We start from the raw sequence: 20,911 nt of genomic DNA, 5'->3' as shown, positions 1-20,911 counted from the left end.
ACTAAACCAAGTTATTCACGTGCACGCGCAAACCCCGGAGATTTGAAACCTGCGGCCCCGCCCTCTAACACAGAAACCAAGACACACACACCCACAAACACACACACACAAACATGCCGGTCGATTGAAGTCACACTGCCGATGGATATTATTGAGTCTCTACCCAAAGATGAAACTTCAGCATTATAACCAAGCAGTTGGAAACTACTGGAAACTTCTGGAAACTACATGCTACAAAGAATACTTCATCGGCGTTTGTTAAAGGAAGGATCAGTAAAGAGTAACTTACTGATGGACATGTCAGGATGGGTTTCTTCCTCCATTTCTCAAGTGTAAGTACGTGCGATTAAAGTTGTTGCCTCGTTTACTCTAGCTTGCAAATGTATTTAGTTGTGATTTGTTACTTGTAACCGCATGTACTGTATCAAGTTACTGTCAAGCCACGTTAAAAACGCGACGCGTGCTGCTTTGTTTACGGAGCTCCATGGAGGAGGGTAGTGTGTGTGTGTGTGTGCGTGTGTCTGCGTGTGCGCGCGCTGTCGTCCGGAGGTGTGTGTGTGTGTTTGTGTGTGTGTGTGTGAGCGCGCGTTGTCGTCCGGAGGAGGGTTAAGTGTTTGTGTGTGTGTGTGTGTCTGTGAAAAGAGCAGAGTCAGAGAAGCTAGAAGATCTCCTCAACTGTATTTGGAGTTTTTGCTCAATAAAATAGTTAGTCGTCTGTATTTACATTGACCCACTGGCAGCTAAAATCCACGCCTACACTATCGAGCGCATATGATTTGTGATTACTTTTATATTGCTGATTAGCTGTTGGGCATTTCACTCTCTCACTGAAGGCAGTCGACCAATCGCAACAGACTGTCATCGGTCCAATCAGCACAGATTAGCTTGGCGCTAAGGAGGGGTTTGGGAACAAATGAATCGCTGGACGATTCATATGGGAGTCGCTGGAATAATTAGGTAAAAATAAATGCAGATTATAAGACCATGAAAGTGTTTTTTGACCTCGCATGCATATTAGACTGTTGTTGGAGACCCTTACAACCAAGATATGACCCTATTTCATGTATAATATGGGCTCTTTAAATACATATTTTTGCTTGCCGACAACAGGGCAGAAAGGTTTGCCTGTATTCAGTTCAGCTTCCACATTTTAAAATGATTAGCCATATGTGTAACAGATCCGAAGATGCAGGATTAAGATCGATGCGCAGATATAACTCAATAAAGATAGCATGTAATTTGGAGTTATTTGCTATCTTCATTACATTACGTCTGCACATTGAAAAAAGAAAAGACAAAATGAATATGTAATATGAACCAAAAGACAAAGGTGCAAAACAGCAAGCATGATGTCAAGAAATTGCTCATGGAATTACTGGTAAGAGCTTTCAGTAAACACAGCATGCGTAAAATCAATTTACAAGATGCTGAGAACATACAGTTTTTGTAGTGTAGCCGTGTGTTATGGTTAGGCCTGTATAATGTCATTACTATTCTGCGGGAGAACATCTATAAAGTGAGGCATGAGAGCACTTAACCCTCTCTAACATCCATTAACACCAGCGCAAGCATGACAGGAACACACAACCTCTTCACACAAAGATATAAATTCAGCTCTAAACTGAATAGCCACAAAAACACATAACGTGTAAACATAGCCATATGATTTATTGCATATTTTGTCATCGGTTGTTTCTTATGTTGATGTGTTACACAGTCTTTTTGTAGGTCAAAACTTTAAAGTATGGAGACATTGAGAGAGGACTTGCTGAATAGCACATTTGAGAAAATAAAAGGATTAATGGGACTCAGAAGTAAATATGAGATCAGTGATGACGTCAAGAAATTAAAGATCATAACATTGTATGATGTAGTATGATTTAAAGGCTGGTTAACAGCCTTCAACCTGTCAGCAGGGTCTGTTATCAGTTTGACCCCTATCTTATTGGTCAGTTAATTCAGATGCATGTCAGACACATGTCATTAGGACAATAAAATTAAAGAATAAACGTTGGTCTTGTGTAATATGGCGTAAATGGGATAGTTCACTCAAAATTTTGTCATCTTTACTCAACCTTAACATGTTCCAAACACATCGACTGTCTTTCTTCTGTTGGACACACACTGATGTTTTATTACCAAATTGGGTTGAGGAGGAGCAAGTTCAGATAGTTGTAACTTTTTGGTTTTATTGGCTATTTCATATGAATCCATATGATCTCATTCATACTATTTGATTTGCTCAATGATGGTTGAGTTTAGTAGTAGTAGTAAGTAGTAGTAAAACTTTATTGTCCTTGACAGGAGATTTGTTATGGGCATCGCCATATTGCTGCAAACATTCACTAAAACAAGCAATAAAAAACAATAGAAAATAAAACAATTACAAATTTTATAGTGCTAATTAAGATATATTCTTATTAAATAAACACGCTGACACAGGTACAAAGGATTTCTTATAGCGGTTTAACCTACACTTTGGGACTCTATATCTTCTACCAGAGGGAAGCAGTTCATACTGTGGAAACAAAAAATGAGTTGGATCGTTTACAATCCTTTCCACCTGATTGAGGACACAGTTCTCATATAAAACTTGAGAATTAAAATATTCATCGTGCCTGACAATTTTCCATGCTGTCTTTAAGAGATGCATCAGTTTAGATTTACACAGAACAGATAGGTTGCCAAACCACACTGTGATGCCATACCTGACAATGCTTTCCAGAACTGCTTTATAAAACAACATCATGAGCTTTTTGTTAACTCCAAAAAGACGGAACCTCCGTAAAAAATACAATCTCTGGTGTAACAAACCCACTCAATGTGTGTTTTCCATGTGAAAGAATTGTCGATGTAAATGCCCAAGTACTTATAGGTTTCTGACTGAGTAATAGGATGGTCATGTACAACCACTTGACGATGGTCACCTATACACTTAGGGTCAAATACCATCTCTTCTGTTTTCTTAGTATTTATTTTTAGCCTATTTCTATCACACCACTCAACGAACTGACTAATTTCTGACTGATAGATAACACCAATATCATCATTCTTATAAAGTACACTTAGTATGGCTGTGTCATCAGAGTATTTAAAAATAAAATTGTGTGAATGCTTACTTGAACATTAATTTGTAAAAAGTGTAAAAAGAATAGGCAACTGACACAGCCTTGTGGAACCCCAGTGCTACTGTTCTTTTCATCTGAACAGATGTTTTTAACCTTTACAACCTGAGATCTGTTTGTTAAAAATGAGAAATACCATTTGCATATGCATGGGTTTAGATTCAGCTGTTCCATCTTTTCAATTAACAAATGTGGTTGGATCGTATTAAAAGCGGAACTAAAATCAGTAAAAAGCAGTCGAGCTTAAGCTTTAGGATTGTCCAAGTGCTTAAGAATCAAGTGCAAAATACTATTAACTGCATCTTCAGTACCTCTACCTTGCCTGTAGGCAAACTGTAGAGGATCTAAATTACTAGCAACGTCTGATTTTAACATGGACACAACACATTTCTCAAAACATTTCATGAAAACAGATGTTAATGCCACCGGTCTAAAATCATTGTACTCAGAGGGCCTCGCCAACTTAGGAACAGGAACAATTAGTGATTTTTTTTCACAAACTAGGAACAATACCCGAGTCTAAGGATTTTTGAAATATGGGAACCCAAACTTTGTGTGGGTGGGGCTTAATCCTTCGTGACATAGATTCAACAAGGTACTGGAAATATTACTGCAGATTTTTCGGCTGCACATGCATGAATTGAATCTCCCGTTCCATCACATCCCAAAGGTGCACTATTGGATTAGAGTCTGGTGACTGTAGGGGCCATTTGAGTACAGTGAACTCATTGTCATGTTCAAGAAACCAGTCTGAGATGATTCGCGCTTTATGACATGGCACATTCTCCTGCTGGAAGTAGCCATCAGAAAGTGGGTACACTGTGGTCATGAAGTGATGGACATGGTCAGCAACAATACTCAGGTAGGCTGTGGTGTTGACACGATGCTCAGTTGGTACTGATGGGCCCAAAGTGTGCCAAGAAAATATCCCCCACACCATTATACCACCACCACCAGCCTGAACCGTTGATACAAGGCAGGATGGATCCACGCTTTCATGTTGTTGACACCAAATTCTGACCCTACCATCTGAATGTCGCAGCAATTGTGGTGAGCCTGGGCAAATTGTAGCCTCAGTTTTCCTGTTCTTAGCTGACTGGAGTAGCACCCGGTGTGGTCTTCTGCTGCTGTAGCCCATCCACCTCAAGGTTGGACTTGTGCATCCACAAGAGGGGAGTTTGAGCTCAGGTAGATCTCGAGAACTCCCCTGCTGTAGTAGCTGATGAACAGATAGTGATTGCTCTTAAGAGATAACTACTTACTAGGAGCATGTCTATGGTGCCGATTTGGATTAGTCTATTAACTTAAGTTGCATGTTTTTGGACAGTGGGAGGAAACCAGGGAACCTGGGGGAAACCCACGCAAGCACAGGGAGAATGTGTAAACTCCACACAGAAATGTTTGCTGGCTAGGTAAGGACTAGAACCAGTGACGTTCTTGCTGTGAGGTAACAGTGCTAACCACTGGGTCACCGTGCCGCCCATCTAGAAAAGGAGTAGGGGTGGAAGGGAGGATTATTCAAAACGAAGATGGCTATCATATAGAACTTAGCATATTTATTGTGGTTTTGGAATCGTCTGATTGGTGAATCACGAATTGAATTATGAGGGGGCAGCTGCAAGCAATCATAAGCACGCAATCCTCTTGAAATTAGTTTAAAAATAAACTTCACGAGTTGCTTTACTTGGCTGATTAGAAATTTGCATTAACAAGCAGTTAGACAGGTGTACCCAATAAAGTGGCTGGTGGGTATATAGCCGCATTACCTCAGCTATCTGACAGTTTTCCATCATCCCTGGACTCAGTTCAGTATGTTAAGCTCAAATTGCTCCTCTTGGACAGTCTGCAAAATACAAATATTCTTTATTCTGTTCATCATATGTAAGTGAAAACTCATGAAAGAAGATGTTTTGAAGAAATCTGGTTTTTACTTTTCTTGAAAATATCTTATTTTTTGTTCAACAGAATACAGAAACTCATAAACGTTTGGGTCCACTTTACAATGAATAAATAATGAGTAAATGTACATTTTTTTGGTGATAAAACTTTAACTTTGGTGGTAAGCTATTGTAGGTTTATCAATCAAAAGCTAATATTTCAGGGTTTCCCAGAGCTGGGTTGTGGCTGAAAGGGCATCTGCTGCGAATAAAATAATCCAGAGTAATTGGCGATTCGTTCCGCTGTGGTGACCCTTGACAAATTGGGAACTTAAAAATGACTTTTGTTAAGTTAAGAAGTAGAATTGGTTGGTTTAAAGTCTTAACTTCTCAAATTTGCATATTATATATTATATTGCCCATAGCATGATTAACAGCATTTACAGTAGTTTCCACTTTCCACCCAAGGTCTTCAAGAGAATAAAAATCATCACTTCCTGGGAAACTATCAAAATTTAATTAAAATAATTTTTGGCCATATCTTCCTTTTCCTTCATAGTAAATGAGCTGCAGACATACATACATTAGCACAGTCTGTAAGCTTATTTATCTTGAGGTAGTGGCTAATATTTGTAAAAAAAAATATTGTGCAAGATAGCTCAAGGAGTTAACTATACATCATAATAAAGCTGAGTTTAGCAACATGCATATTTTATGGCTAAGAATCCTTATTATTAATATTTTTCATTACAATTATTATTAGTATTTACAATGATTGTCATCATTCATTCATTTTCTTTTTGGCTTAGTCCCTTTATTAGTAAGTAGTCACCCCAGTGGAATGAACCGCCAACTTGTCCAGCATATGTTTTATGCTGCGGATGCCCTTCCAGCTGCAACCCATCACCGAGAAACACCCACACACTCTCATTCAGACACATGCACTATGGACAATTTAGCCTACCCAATTCACCTGTACCACATGTCTTTGGACTTGTGGGAGAAACCGGAGCACCCGGAGGAATCTCACGCGAACACGGGGAGAACATGCAAACTCCACACAGAAATGCCAACTGACCCAGCTGAGGCTCAAAACAGCAACTTTCTTGCTGTGAGGTGACAGCGCTACCCACTGCGCCACTGTGCCACTACAGTGATTGTAAAATATCAAAATATTCATTAATTTAGTCTCTATTTCAGAGGTTGCCACAGCGGAATGAACCACTAACTACTCCAGCATATGCTTTACACAGCAGATGCCCTTCCAGCCATAACCCGGTATTGGGAAACACATATGCACACTCATTCACTTTCTTGCTGTGGTACAACAGTGCTAACCACTAAGCCACTGTGCCGCCCCCAATATCAAAACATAATAATCATGAAATAATACATTTTTTTACAATTATGCTTGTGCTGTAGTTTTATAATGGATTTTGGGAACTGTGTATTATTAAATTTGAATCCACTGCAGCTTATATAGACACTGAAAAACAGATTGAATCAGTGAAATTGATATTATGTTTTGAGTCTGATGCTTCTGCAGATGTTTTTTTTTTTTAGTCTGATGAAGCATTAAGCTGGAAATCCTGCTTACACACAGATGGGTCTGAGATTAGAGGTAATAGGTCAAGCACACGTATACTCGATCATCATCCCTGGTTTATGCATGGGTATAACATCCTTGCTGACTGACTTAAACACAAACACACACATAAACTGATATGAAGTGGATCTGGTCCTTGCTTTGCTTAAGGGGACAAGCCATCTAAAATGACTAAGGCTCAGCATAGCCACAAAGGCTCAAAGGTGTGTGTGTGTGTCTGCCCGTGTGGAACGGATCATACCAATTGAGTCTGACACTATCTTGGATTCATGACGGAAACTAGGTGTGTGTGCGAGCCAGTGTTCTGTTTTGAGAATAGGAGCACAGTCACTGGAGATCTTATCCTGCATGCAGTCGGGAGGAAATGGCGTGTGAGTGTGGGTGCGTACGAGTGTGTACTAGTGTGTGTGTCTGCAAATGTCTTGGCAAGTCATTGTTTTGCCATGTCATTGGCACACTCCCTCCACAACATTGGTGGACTTATGAGTTATGAAGGGATAAGAAGCAGAGAAAAATTATTCTGACATGTTTGTTTTTTGCTGCGCAGTAAGAGCAGATTACATGCAGCTTAGCAGACACTTCTGGCCTTTTCATGATATTCTCAGAAACTGAGGAACTATATAAAAAAAACTGTAGGACTAGCACTGCTTTGTTATACTTTAATATGATTATTTGATATTTAATGACACTAATGGCATTTTTAAATGTTTTTGGCAAATCATATGCTGATATCATATATAATGTTCCTACTCTGGTTCACTTATGCATTTGCTTTGTATAATTTTATTTGGCAAAATGTCCTATTTTATTTTTAGTAATCTATAAAATACAATAATCCAGGGGGCGAAGAAGTGGCGCAGTAGGTAGTGCTGTCGCCTCACAGCAAGAAGGTCGCTAGTTCAAGCCTCGGCTCAATTGGCGTTTCTGTGTGGAGTTTGCATGTTCTCCCTGCGTTCGCTTGGGTTTCCTCCGGGTGCTCCGGTTTCCCCCACAAAGACATGCGGTACAGGTGAAATGGGTTGGCTAAATTGTCCGTAGTGCATGAGTGTGTGTGTGTGAATGTGTGTTTGGATGCTGGAAGGGCATCCGCTGCGTAAAAACTTGCTGGATAAATTGGCGGTTCCTTCCGCTGTGGCGACCCCAGATTAATAAAGGGACTAAGCCGACAAGAAAATGAATGAATGAACAATAATCCAGTGTCAAATGTTTTGCTCAGATATTTTAAAGGGGTGATCCACTACCATATCAAATTTTAAACTATAGCTGATGTGTAATGTAGCTGTGTGAACATAAACTACATCTCTAAATGTAATAAGTTCACTGCATGGCTTTTACAGAGTTAGCCTACAGTGAACAAAGTTCTACAAAAAAGTACATCCGGGCTAGTGAGATCACAAATGCTTCTGGTTATGCACATTCACCATTCTCTGGCGTGGCCAGAGGTGCTATAATGTTATAGCAGAGAAAGCTGAAATGTCATCCAAATGCTGCTATTAGCAAAGAGCTTATTTTGTTTCTGTATTTGGGCTTCCAAATGACACGACACAAAGAGAGAAGTGCTTACATTTTAATTTAATTATGTTTAAAAGAATTATAAAAATATATATATAGCTAGGATTTGACAAAGGACAGCTTCCAGAATTTCTCTCAGTTCAGTGCTGGATTTGGCTAAAAACTCCTCAGAGGAGAAGCTCCAACTAAAATAGAAGAAGGTGTGGATTGTGAGCAACAACCTGAAAGTATTTTTATTTGTTAAAATTGATCTATCACATGCATAGTGTCTAGTGTTAAGAGTATGTTGTAGCAAGGACGTAAGCAAAAACAAGGATGTAAACAATGGGAAATGCTGTTTGGCACAGCTAACAATTTAGCTACACATTCATATTTATCCATCTTCACCAGCGCTGTAGTGTTTCTATGCAGCTGATTTCCCTGCATTCTAAATCTCAACTAACGAACTCGCAAAAGATGTGTGAACGTTTCATATTATTTACACATGCTTATTCTGAATATATGTGAAAGACACTTGTCAGTAGTGGTGTAAGGGATCACAGATCTCACGGTTCGAATCACATTATGGTACGGATCGAACCATTTTTTTTGATCAGCCAAAAAGGGGAGGAGACAAATGTAATTTGCTTGCCACTTATTACAAAAACAGTGCTGCAGGAAACATTTGCTTTTAACAAACAGAACCTAGAACCTGTACTTTTATAAAAAATAAAATAAAAAAAATAATCAGCTGAATAAAATTAAATAGTAAAATATTCAGTTCTGTGAAAAATTCACTGTTACTGCTACTGTAGCTGATAACAATAAATGTATAAATCTAACATAATTTGAACAACCCATATTGTTTTGTCTCATTTTCAATAAATGATTCAGTTATTCACTCATAAAACTTTGTTTCATTGCTAGATGCTAATTTTGAAGAATTATTCAATGGCATACTTTTGATGGCTGGTTGTTGCCACCTTATGATTAAATAATGTAATTGCTGCCTACAACTTTCATTTTTGAGCATATGATGGTGATTTGAATAATGTCAGTGGTTTTATCTAAACTATAAACTCTTATCCCAGTACTTCTGTGTTATTTGACTATTTGTAACTTCGCAACTCACTCAAAAGACTAAAGACTGAATCTTTTTTGATTTTTAGATTTCAGATTTGAGTGCAGAGTTTCGAAGGATTAATAAACTTATGCAAATTGCCATCATTTATAATTTATGTTGCATAGGTGTTGAGATCCCGATTTTTTAATGACTAATCGTGCAGCTTACACTGAATGCAGGGATACATTGATGCTAAACAAGTATTGACAGAAAACACCTCACACATCCTGAATAAACTACCACAACTTTTTCCTTTACCATTATATTTTACAGAAAAGCTTAAATGCTTTAATACATGTGATTTGAATGACGCAAGAGAATAAAAGTTTGGGGTGTTCTGAACAGTGTGTAGTGATCCTTACGAATCACAGATCAACCATGATCTGTTACACCCCTGCTTGTCAGGCTTTATTTTAGAGAGCATTCGTGAGGTTTAGCTGTGTCCTCTTTATTCTCTGTCTGATTCAGTCTCAAACTGATACAGCTAACAGCTACTCATACTGACAGTGTTTGTTTACACAGCGCAAAAGCACTTGCTTGTAAGGCTATGACGCTTTTCCTGGTGACATGGAGCCAATCATCGAATCACAGCACATTATGTTAGCTGACTAATCAGAGCCTCTTGAGATTGGGCCTTTCAAAGGGACTAGGAAATATGACAGTCATTTTCATGTTAGCTGAGTAGCAGTATATAATTAAAGTAAGATATATGAAAAATAATTAGATTATTAGAATATTAGAATCCCAAGGATTTGAGAATGAGGTTTTTGGTTTCAAGTTATCTATGATCAAGAAAAGTTTGATTTGTCATGATATGAGCTATTTGTCATTTATTGATCATCCTTTTTAATCTCCATGCGGGACTGTTTGTGTATGTGTGTGTCTGTGTGTATCTGTGTGTGTATGTATGTGTGTGTGTTAGGGTCTCTTGCTGCTGATGCTGAGGAAAGGCTAGTAGATTTTCTGCTTGGTCCTGAGCGTTATAATAAGCTTATCCGGCCTGCAGTCAATAAGAGTCAACAGGTCACAATTGGCATCAAAGTCTCTCTCGCACAGCTCATTAGTGTGGTAAGTCTCTCTTTCTTTCTTTGTTTCTCTCACTCTCTCTCTCTCTCTCTCTCCCACACACACACGCACGCACGCACGCATACACACACACACACACACACACACACACACACACACACACACACACACACACACACACACACACACACACACACACACACACACACACACACACACACTTTATAATGTTCCTTCTGCAGAGGTTTATTCCAACATTAGTCAAACAACACTCTTAATTTCTATAAAATAAAATAAAAGCTATTTTCTTTTCCAACCAATTGAATGACAGTATACAGTATATATATATATATATATATATATATATATATATATATATATATATATATATATATATATATATATATATATATATATATATATATATATATATATATATACATATATAACAGTATAGATAGTATTTAAAGGGCCATGTCCACCCCCCACCCGTCACAGAAGGTTGCTTTCACACGAATAACACCTGTAGTTTGAAAAAAAATGAAAGTGGGTGAGTCCAGCTTAGGTGGGTGTGGCGAAAGAGGGAAGAGTTTGCATAAAAAGGGGAGTTTCAGCATGTGCTGATTTTCACAGAGGCAAAACAAATACAGATCCAGGGGAGATAGAGCAGTGACTACGTTTACATGGACTTGAACTGAAGTTTGCCACTTTCATTCAGAAACATTTCATGCATGCACCCCATGAGAAACAAGATGTTGGATGCGAGGAACTGCTAGAAAAGTGTATTTTTAATGGAATTTTTGATACTGCATGCCATATGAGAGAAAAAAAAACCTCTGCATTTCTCAGTAACTTAGATGCACTCGGTAGGTGCAGAGAATAGTGTCAGACAGTTGTGTGTGTATAAACTCCTGATCCTGTCACAAAATGTGGCGAAAATTTTACACGGGGGTTATAGTTTGATTAAGGTGTTTACATATTTTAGTCCATAAAAATGTAGTGATATTAACATACTGTAAACTTAATAACTAAATAATTTTGACTAAGGTATGTCTTTGAAAACTGAAGAGTACTGCTGATGATACTAACTAACTTTGCCATCTGAATAAACATAAACAAAGAACATTGATCACATGCTTACCAAATCCGTAGAGACAGAACAATCAACACGAACTGGAACTGCGTCTTGTTTTAATTATGGTTGGCAACACAACGTGGCGTCTCTCTGCCATCTGAGACAGGTAAAAACAGTCTTCGACGCTGTATGCATATTAATGTAGTTGCACCTTATTCACAATAGAGAACACTGATTTTTTCGAACCAAGTTTTTCTCTCGTATTAATGATGAAAACTCATAGACGTAACATTGTACCCGCCAGTACAGATACATGCGTCTCCACGCTGGAATTTACACTAGGATCTCATCGCAGTGATGTAGCTTTTAAATTTCTTTTCAAACCGAAAGAACGAATTTGCTCTAAACAACACAAAAACAACCATTTTTCATTTTGTTTGCTAAATATATGTGTCCTAATAGTGTTTTTAGCAATGTGGGACACATATATGACTGTCAGCATCTCAAAAAATGCATTTTGGTGTTTCATGGTTCTTTAAGGCATTGTACATAGCCTAAAATTTTGTTTTTTCAGGACAATAAAAATGTACAAAAGTTGGTCATTAGTGCGCTATCCTTTTAAAATTTATTAATAAAAATCATCACCTTAGAATTATAAGGTTCTATCTGACATTTTTTTTTTCAAAATTGAGTTATTGACATATTCTTATTAAATGACAACTTATTTACAATACTGGAAGTTTTTACATTTTAAGACTTTTTATTTAAAAAACAAAAGTTACACACATACTGTATGCCATGCAAAAACTTTGAAGCTCAATATCTCAAAACCATTCAGAACGCAGAGAGAACCTTATATTCCAAGGTGAAAATATGTACTGTACTAGCATGCAACATTTGTACCTTTGTAAAAAAGTAATATGTGTGTGTGTGTGTGTGTGTGTGTGTGTGTGTGTGTGTATATATATATATATATATATATATATATATATATATATATATGAAACTGTGCATGTAATGTCACAAGCACACAATTTCAGCCGTGGCACAGCCATAACTTGCCCTTGACACATTACAGACTTGAGGTACATTCACATTGACAGGTAGATTCACATTGACACTGTAGTCTAACCAAGCACAATGTCGCAAAGTGACAAGCGACAAAACAATTTGTTTCTATTTTTGTCATGTTGGACTGGGTTTCCACCCACTGCAAAATCTCATTTGTTCAAATCTTTGCTTCACAAAACTACATTAAGCAGCAAATACATTCTGGCTGACTTTCACTTTCAATAAGATTTTCAGTTTCATGTCATGTCTGGTTAGGACACAGTGTTTGTGCTCACACGGCTGAATGAAGCAGGTTTGAGTATGGATTGTGTCATGTCCTGAACCCTTCATGCTTAGGGCCCATTGATTTTCTGTGATGCAGAAAACACATTCAAAATCACATTATTTAGTCCTGAAATGGAACTTGAATAGACTAATTCGTATTCATTAATCATTACAAAATTAGACTGCAAAAATGACATCTTTGCTAAAATTGGCTTTCTTGCTCACTGTTTGTCTTACTAGAAGGATTTTCTAAACAAGAAAAAAACTATTTTTTAGATTTCAGAAATAGTAAGTCAAAATGAAGTGAGTTTTCCTAAAAAAAGCAAAAAATCTGTTAAAGGGATAACTAATAATAGAATAACCCAAAATAACATTATTTTACCTAACCCACTGAGAGATTGTTTTGCTTGTTTTAAGAAAAAAACTGACTTCCTTTTGACTTATCATTTATAAAAACAAAACAATATTTTTTTATTTATCTAGAAAATGATTCTTAATTTAAGATTTTTTGTTAATATTTGGATGAGAAACAAGATAAAATAAGAATGCCTGTTGTGCAGTGAAGAATATGTGACAATTCAGTTTGGAGAACCATGATTATAAAATGAAACAAACAAACAAACAAACAAACAAACAAACAAACAAACAGACAAACAAAAAACAAACAAACAACCACTGATGCACCTTCTTTATTGATCATTGTGTAGATTTGATGTTTATTTATAAAATGTTCACAATCAAAATGACTTAACTCTTATGTACTGTTGGAGATGTTTTCATCCACTCTGGGGTGATTTTGAGTCTTAATTTGGTCATTATCTTTTCTGTGTTTGAGCAGGCAGAATTATTTTTAGTGCCATCTTATTTTGACACATATTTTGAGAAAATGCTTTGAATAAAAAAATTATAATTAATATTATAATTGTATTATTTAAAATTGATATTAACTGTATTTTGTTTTTATTTTCTTTTTATTTTCTTTTTACAGAAAGGTCATATATAGTCTTTATCTAGTTCATATTTATGGGTTGGCAAATTTAAAAATAACTTCTGTAAAAATGCAGCATTAATTTTCTTAATTTTTTTGCATAAATCTGTTAAACCCCAGTCCTGATTAAAACTCCTAAATTGCTTGGATCTTAATGCTTTAATTGCCAAATTCACAAATGTTGTCACTTATTTGGTGAAAAAATTATTATAATTATAAAAATTATGTATTTTCATTGTAAAAATGAATTGTGGACTAGATTTTTTTTCTTTTATCAAAGTCTTGGACATGTGAAGCAACATTGCCTTTGATGCGTTGTTTTTTTATTTGCATTATCCCTAATTTAATGTTGGTGGTTTATAAATTGTTTGTTTATAAACACACCCAATGTTCTATGCTTTTTTACAGAATGAGAGAGAGCAAATCATGACAACAAATGTGTGGCTGACTCAGGTAAACTCACCTGCTGTACCTGTGCACTCATCTGGATACTGTTATAAAACACAGTGAAATGAACTGTCCCACACATGAGTGCACATACAGCACAGGGCAGATTTCAGTTTTGATTAACCCACTGTTCACTTTGAACTTTTTTTCCCATGGAAATCATGTTTAATGATTTTGTACAAATACAGGCCTGGAAAAATATTTATAATGTAGTGATAATGTGTCTTAAAAATTTCAAGTAGGAATATTATCATTTTGGCAGAAAGTGACAAAAGAACTATAAAATATGTGTTCAAATTTTAAATACATGATGTTATTTATGAATATTAATAAAAAAACATTTAAGGTCCAAAAAGATGCAGTAATTTCTAATGCTGTCAAATGCTCTACACAATATACTTTTTATTTTAAATATTGAAGACATGTTATCAGTAGGCAAATAAACATTTTACCTAATACACACATATTAATTGCAAATGCAGATAACCAATAATATCTTTGAAGAAATCTCTTCATTTCTTTCCAGAGCTGAAACATGTTATCACCCATTTTGACCAGTTTAAACCACATTCTTCTTTTTCTTTAGGAGTGGAATGACTACAGACTGGTGTGGGATCCAAATGAGTATGAGGGCATCAAAAAACTGAGAATACCATCACGGCACATCTGGCTTCCTGATATAGTACTCTATAACAAGTATGTCATCGTGTTTGTCAAAAATACATTTCCTTTGTGATTTAAAAGAAAATGAAAAAAAAAATCTCTTGAGGCTGCATTCCGCATATTTGATCAAAATACAATATAACTATTATTAAACGGTAGTAAAATGAGGTATATGCACAGTGTTTCTTCCCATACTGATAAACTTCTATTGAAGTTAGTGTGACTTTTTTAACATTTTATATGGTTCATTTTACAGCATTGGTGTTTTAATATAATTAAAATGTAATCAGTTCAATAAACTTCAGTGTTCATTTAATTGTTCAAGTGTAAAACTATAAAAATATATATATATATATATATATATATATTTTTTTTAATATATATTTTTATAAAAAAATACATATATATATATATATATTCTCAAATCTGATTGGCTGATATCAGAACTCCTACTGCCTCTTTACCCTTTGTGTATTACTCCGCCCACATACAGCCAGCAAAAAGCAGACACTACAGATCTAAAGTTTAAAAGATGCACGCTCAACTGTTTAACTGTCAGCTTATGATTTCAATCCGGAAAAAAGTAGTTCCCCTTCGGTTGGGGAACTTCAGTGCCATGAATGGGAGGATTCGGATCAGAAGCCGCTTATCTGGAGAGTATTGAACGGGCCAATGAATGAAATTAATTGGCAGCGTAAGCTTGCGCAGGTGTGCGACATCTGCAATTATCTCAGCATATAAGCACACCTGAAGCCAGCAGACGCCATCCTTTTCGCTTCAGATCCTTTCTGAGTGAGTCGATGAGGGTTCCTCTTGCTGATCAGCACTTCAGAGCGAACGAGTGTGTCTCCCGGTCCAGAGTGGGTCTTCGCGGTGGCAGACGGTCGAGCTGGGTTACTCCCTTGCCTGCGGTTCTTTGGGTCCGGTCCTCCAGAGCGGTGCGTATAGTTGCAACTTTCCTAAAAGAGCAACACAGTCGTGCAGCACGTCCTTTTCAGGATGGCGCTCCGACTGTGCGTTTCTGGATGCGGGGGTTTCCTGTCTCCGGATGATGGACACGATCACTGCATTGCATGTTTGGGGGTCCAGCATGTTAATGCGGTGCTCGCGGGCGGTTCATGTCGTCATTGCGATGCCATGACCGTTGCACAGCTAAGATCGCGGCTAACTTTCGCAAGAGAGCGAGCCACCCCAGTTGCCTCCTGCTCTAAAAAAGCAGCGGGCGCTCGGGCAGATCTGAGGGTTTCAGCGGGAGCTAATCCGCCGCCCACGGGCTCGCGGACCTCTCGCTCCTCACGGCGCTCCATCCAAGCTTCGGGTGGTGAGAGTGATCCGTCTAACCAGATGGTAGCTCTCACACTCGCTGACACCGGAGATCAGATGTCCTCCGCGGCATCGGAGGGTGGGCTTTCACTGTCCGACGAAGATCCGGACCCGCTCGCCCCCTCCGGGCAGGTGAGCGCTGTCAAATCGGATCCTGAAGCGGACATGTTAGCCGTGCTTTCCCGGGCTGCTTCGGCCGTGGGGTTGGAGATGGTTTATCCCCCAGCTCCGCGGCCGGACCGACTAGATGGGTGCTACGTAGAGGACCAGAAGGCGAAGCCTTCGAAGCCTCTCGTCCCCTTCTTCCCGGAAGTGCACAGTAGGCTCACGCAGTCCTGGAGGGCACCTTTCTCTGCCCGTGCTGCGAGTGCCTCCGCCCTCACCGCCCTTGACGGCGGAGCTGCCAGGGGGTATGAGGCGATCCCGTCAGTGGAGCGCGCTATCGCGGTCAATCTTTGTCCGCGCGGCGCCTCTACGTGGCGGGGTTTGCCCCGCCTCCCGTCCAAAGCCTGTAGGTTGTCTGCCTCCCTCGGAGCCAGAGCTTATAAGGCTGCGGGCCAGGCTGCTTCTGCTTTGCACGCGATGGCCACCTACCAGCGCTACCAAGCGCAGGCGCTGGCCGAGCTGCACGAGGGCGGGTCCAACCCAAGCTTATTACATGAGCTGCGCACCGCGACCGACTATGCTCTTCGGACTACTAAGTCCGCCGCGTGTGCGCTGGGGAGGACGATGTCCACACTTGTGGTTCAGGAACGCCACCTCTGGCTAAACCTGGCCGATATGCGCGACGTTGACAAAGTTCGCTTTCTTGACTCGCCCATATCCCAGGCTGGCCTGTTCGGCGACACCGTCGGTGAATTCACCCAGGAATTCAAGGCGGTGAAAGAGCAGTCGGATGCGATGGGCAATGTCATCTATCGGCGTGGCCGTAAGCCCGCTCCGCCCGCCGAGCCATCCACCTCCGCTGTTCCTCGCCGAGGGCGCCCGCCAACGAGTGCTGCCCCGCCCCCGCCTGCGCCTCCGGCCAAGCGGGCGCGGCGTTCACCTCGAAAGCAGGCAGCCCCTCCTGCCCAGGGCGCCGTTAAGTCCGGTAAACGGACCGCAAAGCGTCCCTGAGACAGGCCATCCGGAGAAGAGGAAACTTGCTCTTTCCCCGCTGGAGGGCGGGGCCCCGATAACAACGGTACTTTTCAGTGCCACCAAAACATCAGTAAAAGAGCACTTTTTCCCTTCCCCGGATGTGACTGCACGAGTTCTGCCAGTCCGGGACGCGCTGCCTTCCGGCTCGCAGACTCTACGTGCTTCGCCAGTGGCTCACGAGCGCTGGGGGGACGGTCTCCCTTTCCTCAGCCCTCCAGCCCCCTCTCCGGAGTCAGGGTGCGGAGCCAGAGCGAATCGCTCTCCTCCAGCTCTTCCGCGGGACCCTCGTGCTTCCCGGATCAGCACACCCACTCCGCGCTGCCCCACCGCTGGTACGTCAGCGATTGTAGCGATGACTCCATTAGCGAGGGCTCTGCCTGCCTGGTTAGCGCGGGCCAGCCCCTCGCGGTGGCTCATACGCACAATCAGACTCGGTTACGCGATTCAGTTCGCGAAACGGCCCCCCAAGTTTACGGGCGTGTATTTCTCCAGGGTCAACCCCCTGTCCGCCCCTGTCTTGCGAGAGGAGATTGCTGCCCTCCTGGCGAAGGGTGCAATCGAGCCGGTTCCTCCAGCCGAGATGGAGAGTGGGTTTTACAGCCCATACTTCATCGTACCCAAAAAGAGCGGTGGGTCACGGCCAATCCTAGATCTGCGCGTTTTGAACCGCTGTCTGCACAAGCTGCCGTTCAGAATGCTCACGCAGAGGCGCATTCTCCAATGCGTTCGTCCTCGGGATTGGTTTGCAGCCATAGACCTGAAGGACGCGTATTTCCATGTCTCCATTCTTCCACGCCACCGCCAATTTCTGCGGTTTGCGTTCGAGGGTCGAGCGTGGCAGTACAAGGTCCTCCCCTTCGGGCTCTCTCTGTCTCCGCGGGTCTTCGCCAAACTCGCGGAGGGTGCCCTAGCGCCCCTTCGGCTCGCGGGCATTCGCATACTCAATTATCTCGACGACTGGCTGATTTTAGCCCACTCGCGGGAGCAATTGATTATGCACAGGGACAAGGTGCTTCGGCATCTCCGCCTACTGGGGCTTCAGGTCAACCGAGAAAAGAGCAAACTCGCCCCCGTGCAGAGGATTTCTTTTCTCGGGATGGAGCTGGACTCGATCACCATGGTAGCGCACCTCTCCGAGGAACGCGCTCGCCTGTTGCTGAACTGTCTGAGGGAGCTCGACAGCAAACTAGTGGTCCCACTGAAGTTCTTTCAGAGGCTCCTGGGGCATATGGCATCCGCAGCCGCCGTCACGCCGCTCGGGTTGCTCCATATGAGACCACTTCAGCACTGGCTTCACGATCGGGTCCCCAGACGCGCATGGCACGCGGGCACACACCGGGTCTCAGTTACTGCGCTGTGTCGCCGCGCCCTCAGCCCTTGGAACGACCCCTCGTTCCTACAGGCCGGTGTGCCTCTAGGACAGGCGTCCAGCCATGTTGTTGTTTCAACAGACGCTTCCAACACGGGTTGGGGGGCCGTGTGTCGCGGGCATGCGGCTGCGGGCCTCTGGAAGGGTGCCCAGCTGCATTGGCATATCAATCGCCTAGAGCTGTTGGCAGTGTTCCTCGCTCTCCACCGCTTTTTACCGGTGCTGGAGCGGCAACACGTGCTGGTCAGGACGGACAGTACGGCGGCGGCGGCGTATATCAACCGCATGGGGGGTATGCGCTCTCGCCGCATGTCTCAGCTCGCCCGCCGTCTGCTCCTCTGGAGTCACCCGCGGCTGAAATCGCTGCGCGCCATTCACGTCCCAGGCACGCTCAATCGTGCAGCCGATGCGCTCTCACGACAGCTGTTACGCCCTGGAGAATGGAGACTCCACCCCGAGTCTGTTCAGCTGATATGGGCGCGATTCGGGGAGGCCCAGATCGATCTGTTTGCTTCCCCCGAGAACGCTCACTGCCAGTTGTTTTTTTCCCTGACCGAGGGCTCTCTCGGCACGGATGCACTGGCCCACAGCTGGCCTCGGGGCATGCGCAAGTATGCGTTTCCCCCAGTGAGCCTGCTCGCGCAGTTTCTGTGCAAGGTCAGGGAGGACGAGGAACAGGTTCTGCTAGTTGCGCCCCTTTGGCCCAACCGGACCTGGATATCAGAGCTCTCACTCCTCGCGACGGCCCTCCCCTGGCGGATCCCTTTGAGAGAGGACCTACTCTCTCAGGGACAGGGCACCATCTGGCACCCTCGCCCCGATCTTTGGAACCTCCACGTGTGGTCCCTAGACGCGAGGAAGACTTAGGTAACCTACCGACTGCGGTGGTTAATACCATCACTCAGGCTAGAGCCCCCTCCACGAGGCGCGCCTACGCCCTGAAGTGGAGTCTATTCACTGAATGGTGCGTCTCTCGCAGAGAAGACCCCCGAAATTGCCAGATTAGTGTTGTGCTCTCTTTCCTTCAAGAGAAGTTGGACAGCAGGCTGTCGCCCTCCACTCTCAAGGTTTACGTGGCCGCCATCTCCGCTTATCATAGCGCGGTAGCTGGCGGCACCGTGGGAAAGCATAACCTGGTCATCCAGTTCCTTAGGGGTGCTAGGCGAATTAATCCATCTCGCCCCCCTCTCATGCCCTCTTGGGATCTCGCCCTCGTTCTCACGAGTCTGCGATCCGATCCCTTTGAGCCACTCGAATCAGTATCTCTAAGATTTCTGTCCCTGAAGACAGCTCTGCTGGTTGCGTTGGCCTCCATCAAGAGGGTCGGGGACCTGGAGGCATTTTCGGTCAGTGACTCGTGCCTGGAATTCGGGCCGGATTACTCTCACGTCATCCTGAGACCCCGCCCCGGTTATGTGCCCAAGGTTCCTACCACCCCCTTTAGAGATCAGGTAGTGAACCTGCAAGCGCTGCCCCCGGAGGAGGCAGACCCAGCCCTTTCTTTAATTTGTCCAGTTCGCGCTCTGCGCATTTATGTGGACCGTACTCAGAATTTTAGATCATCTGAGCTGCTCTTTGTCTGTTATGGCGGTCGGCAGCAGGGAAGTGCCGTATCAAAACAAAGATTATCCCACTGGATTGTGGATGCCATTTCACTCGCTTATTCGAGTCGAGGTCAGCCGTGTCCCCCGGGAGTTCGTGCACACTCCACTCGGAGCGTTGCATCCTCTTGGGCGCGTGCACGCGGCGCCTCTCTAACAGACATCTGTAGAGCTGCGGGCTGGGCGACACCCAACACATTTGCAAGGTTTTACAATCTGCGAGTGGAGCCGGTTTCCTCAAGGGTATTAGGTAACCCTTTGGTGATTGAGGAGACAACTCGGTAGGGTGTTGAAACACGCTTGCGGCGCCATTCTCCCTAACACGGAGGTACGTGCGCCTTTTTTATCTGTCAGTAAAGTTCCCCGTCAGGTGAGCCCTGCAGATTCCTCCGTGGCCCCCAGCACTGACTCAGCGGAGGAGTCACTTGCTGGCCCACTACGTTGTAGGTCTGCCCGCTGGTCAGCCCGCGTTTTGGGTATAGGTGCCTGCTATGCGTGATCCCCACTAGGCGATCCCATATGCTTATTCCGCCACGGTTAAGTCCTCCCCCTGGGTGGACCCGTGTCTTCCCTCTCCGCTAACCACTCTTTTGCTATGCGTACTCCCCCTTTTTAGGGCTAGTCCATAGGTAAATTCTGCCATCTATCCCCCCCTTGGGTAACGGATGGCCTCCGCAGCGTCCTCCCTATCGGGATTGCACGCTTCCCAACGTACTGTCGTA

The 20,911-nt window shown here is 42.5% G+C and overlaps 1 protein-coding gene across 2 annotated transcripts in view; it reads left to right on the top strand.

Annotated features, from left to right (window-relative positions):
• chrnb5a (cholinergic receptor, nicotinic, beta 5a) overlaps window positions 1-20,911 on the top strand; it is a 48,158-nt gene that overhangs the window by 7,698 nt on the left and 19,549 nt on the right. For both annotated transcript variants that reach the window (XR_015476560.1, XM_087237127.1), the window contains exons 2-4: window positions 10,145-10,290; window positions 14,055-14,099; window positions 14,680-14,789. Coding sequence is in view for 1 of the 2 variants with exons in the window: in XM_087237127.1 (XP_087093253.1) it covers window positions 10,145-10,290; window positions 14,055-14,099; window positions 14,680-14,789 (301 nt within the window). In the remaining variant the exon portion in view is untranslated. The remainder of the gene's footprint in view (window positions 1-10,144; window positions 10,291-14,054; window positions 14,100-14,679; window positions 14,790-20,911) is intronic.

This window comes from Danio rerio, chromosome 1, assembly GCF_052040795.2.
Source record: "Danio rerio strain M-AB ecotype USA chromosome 1, GRCz13ab, whole genome shotgun sequence".
Classification (NCBI taxonomy): domain Eukaryota; kingdom Metazoa; phylum Chordata; class Actinopteri; order Cypriniformes; family Danionidae; genus Danio; species Danio rerio.
Note: the sequence above shows the minus strand (reverse complement) of the source record. Positions and strands in the feature narration are given on the sequence as shown.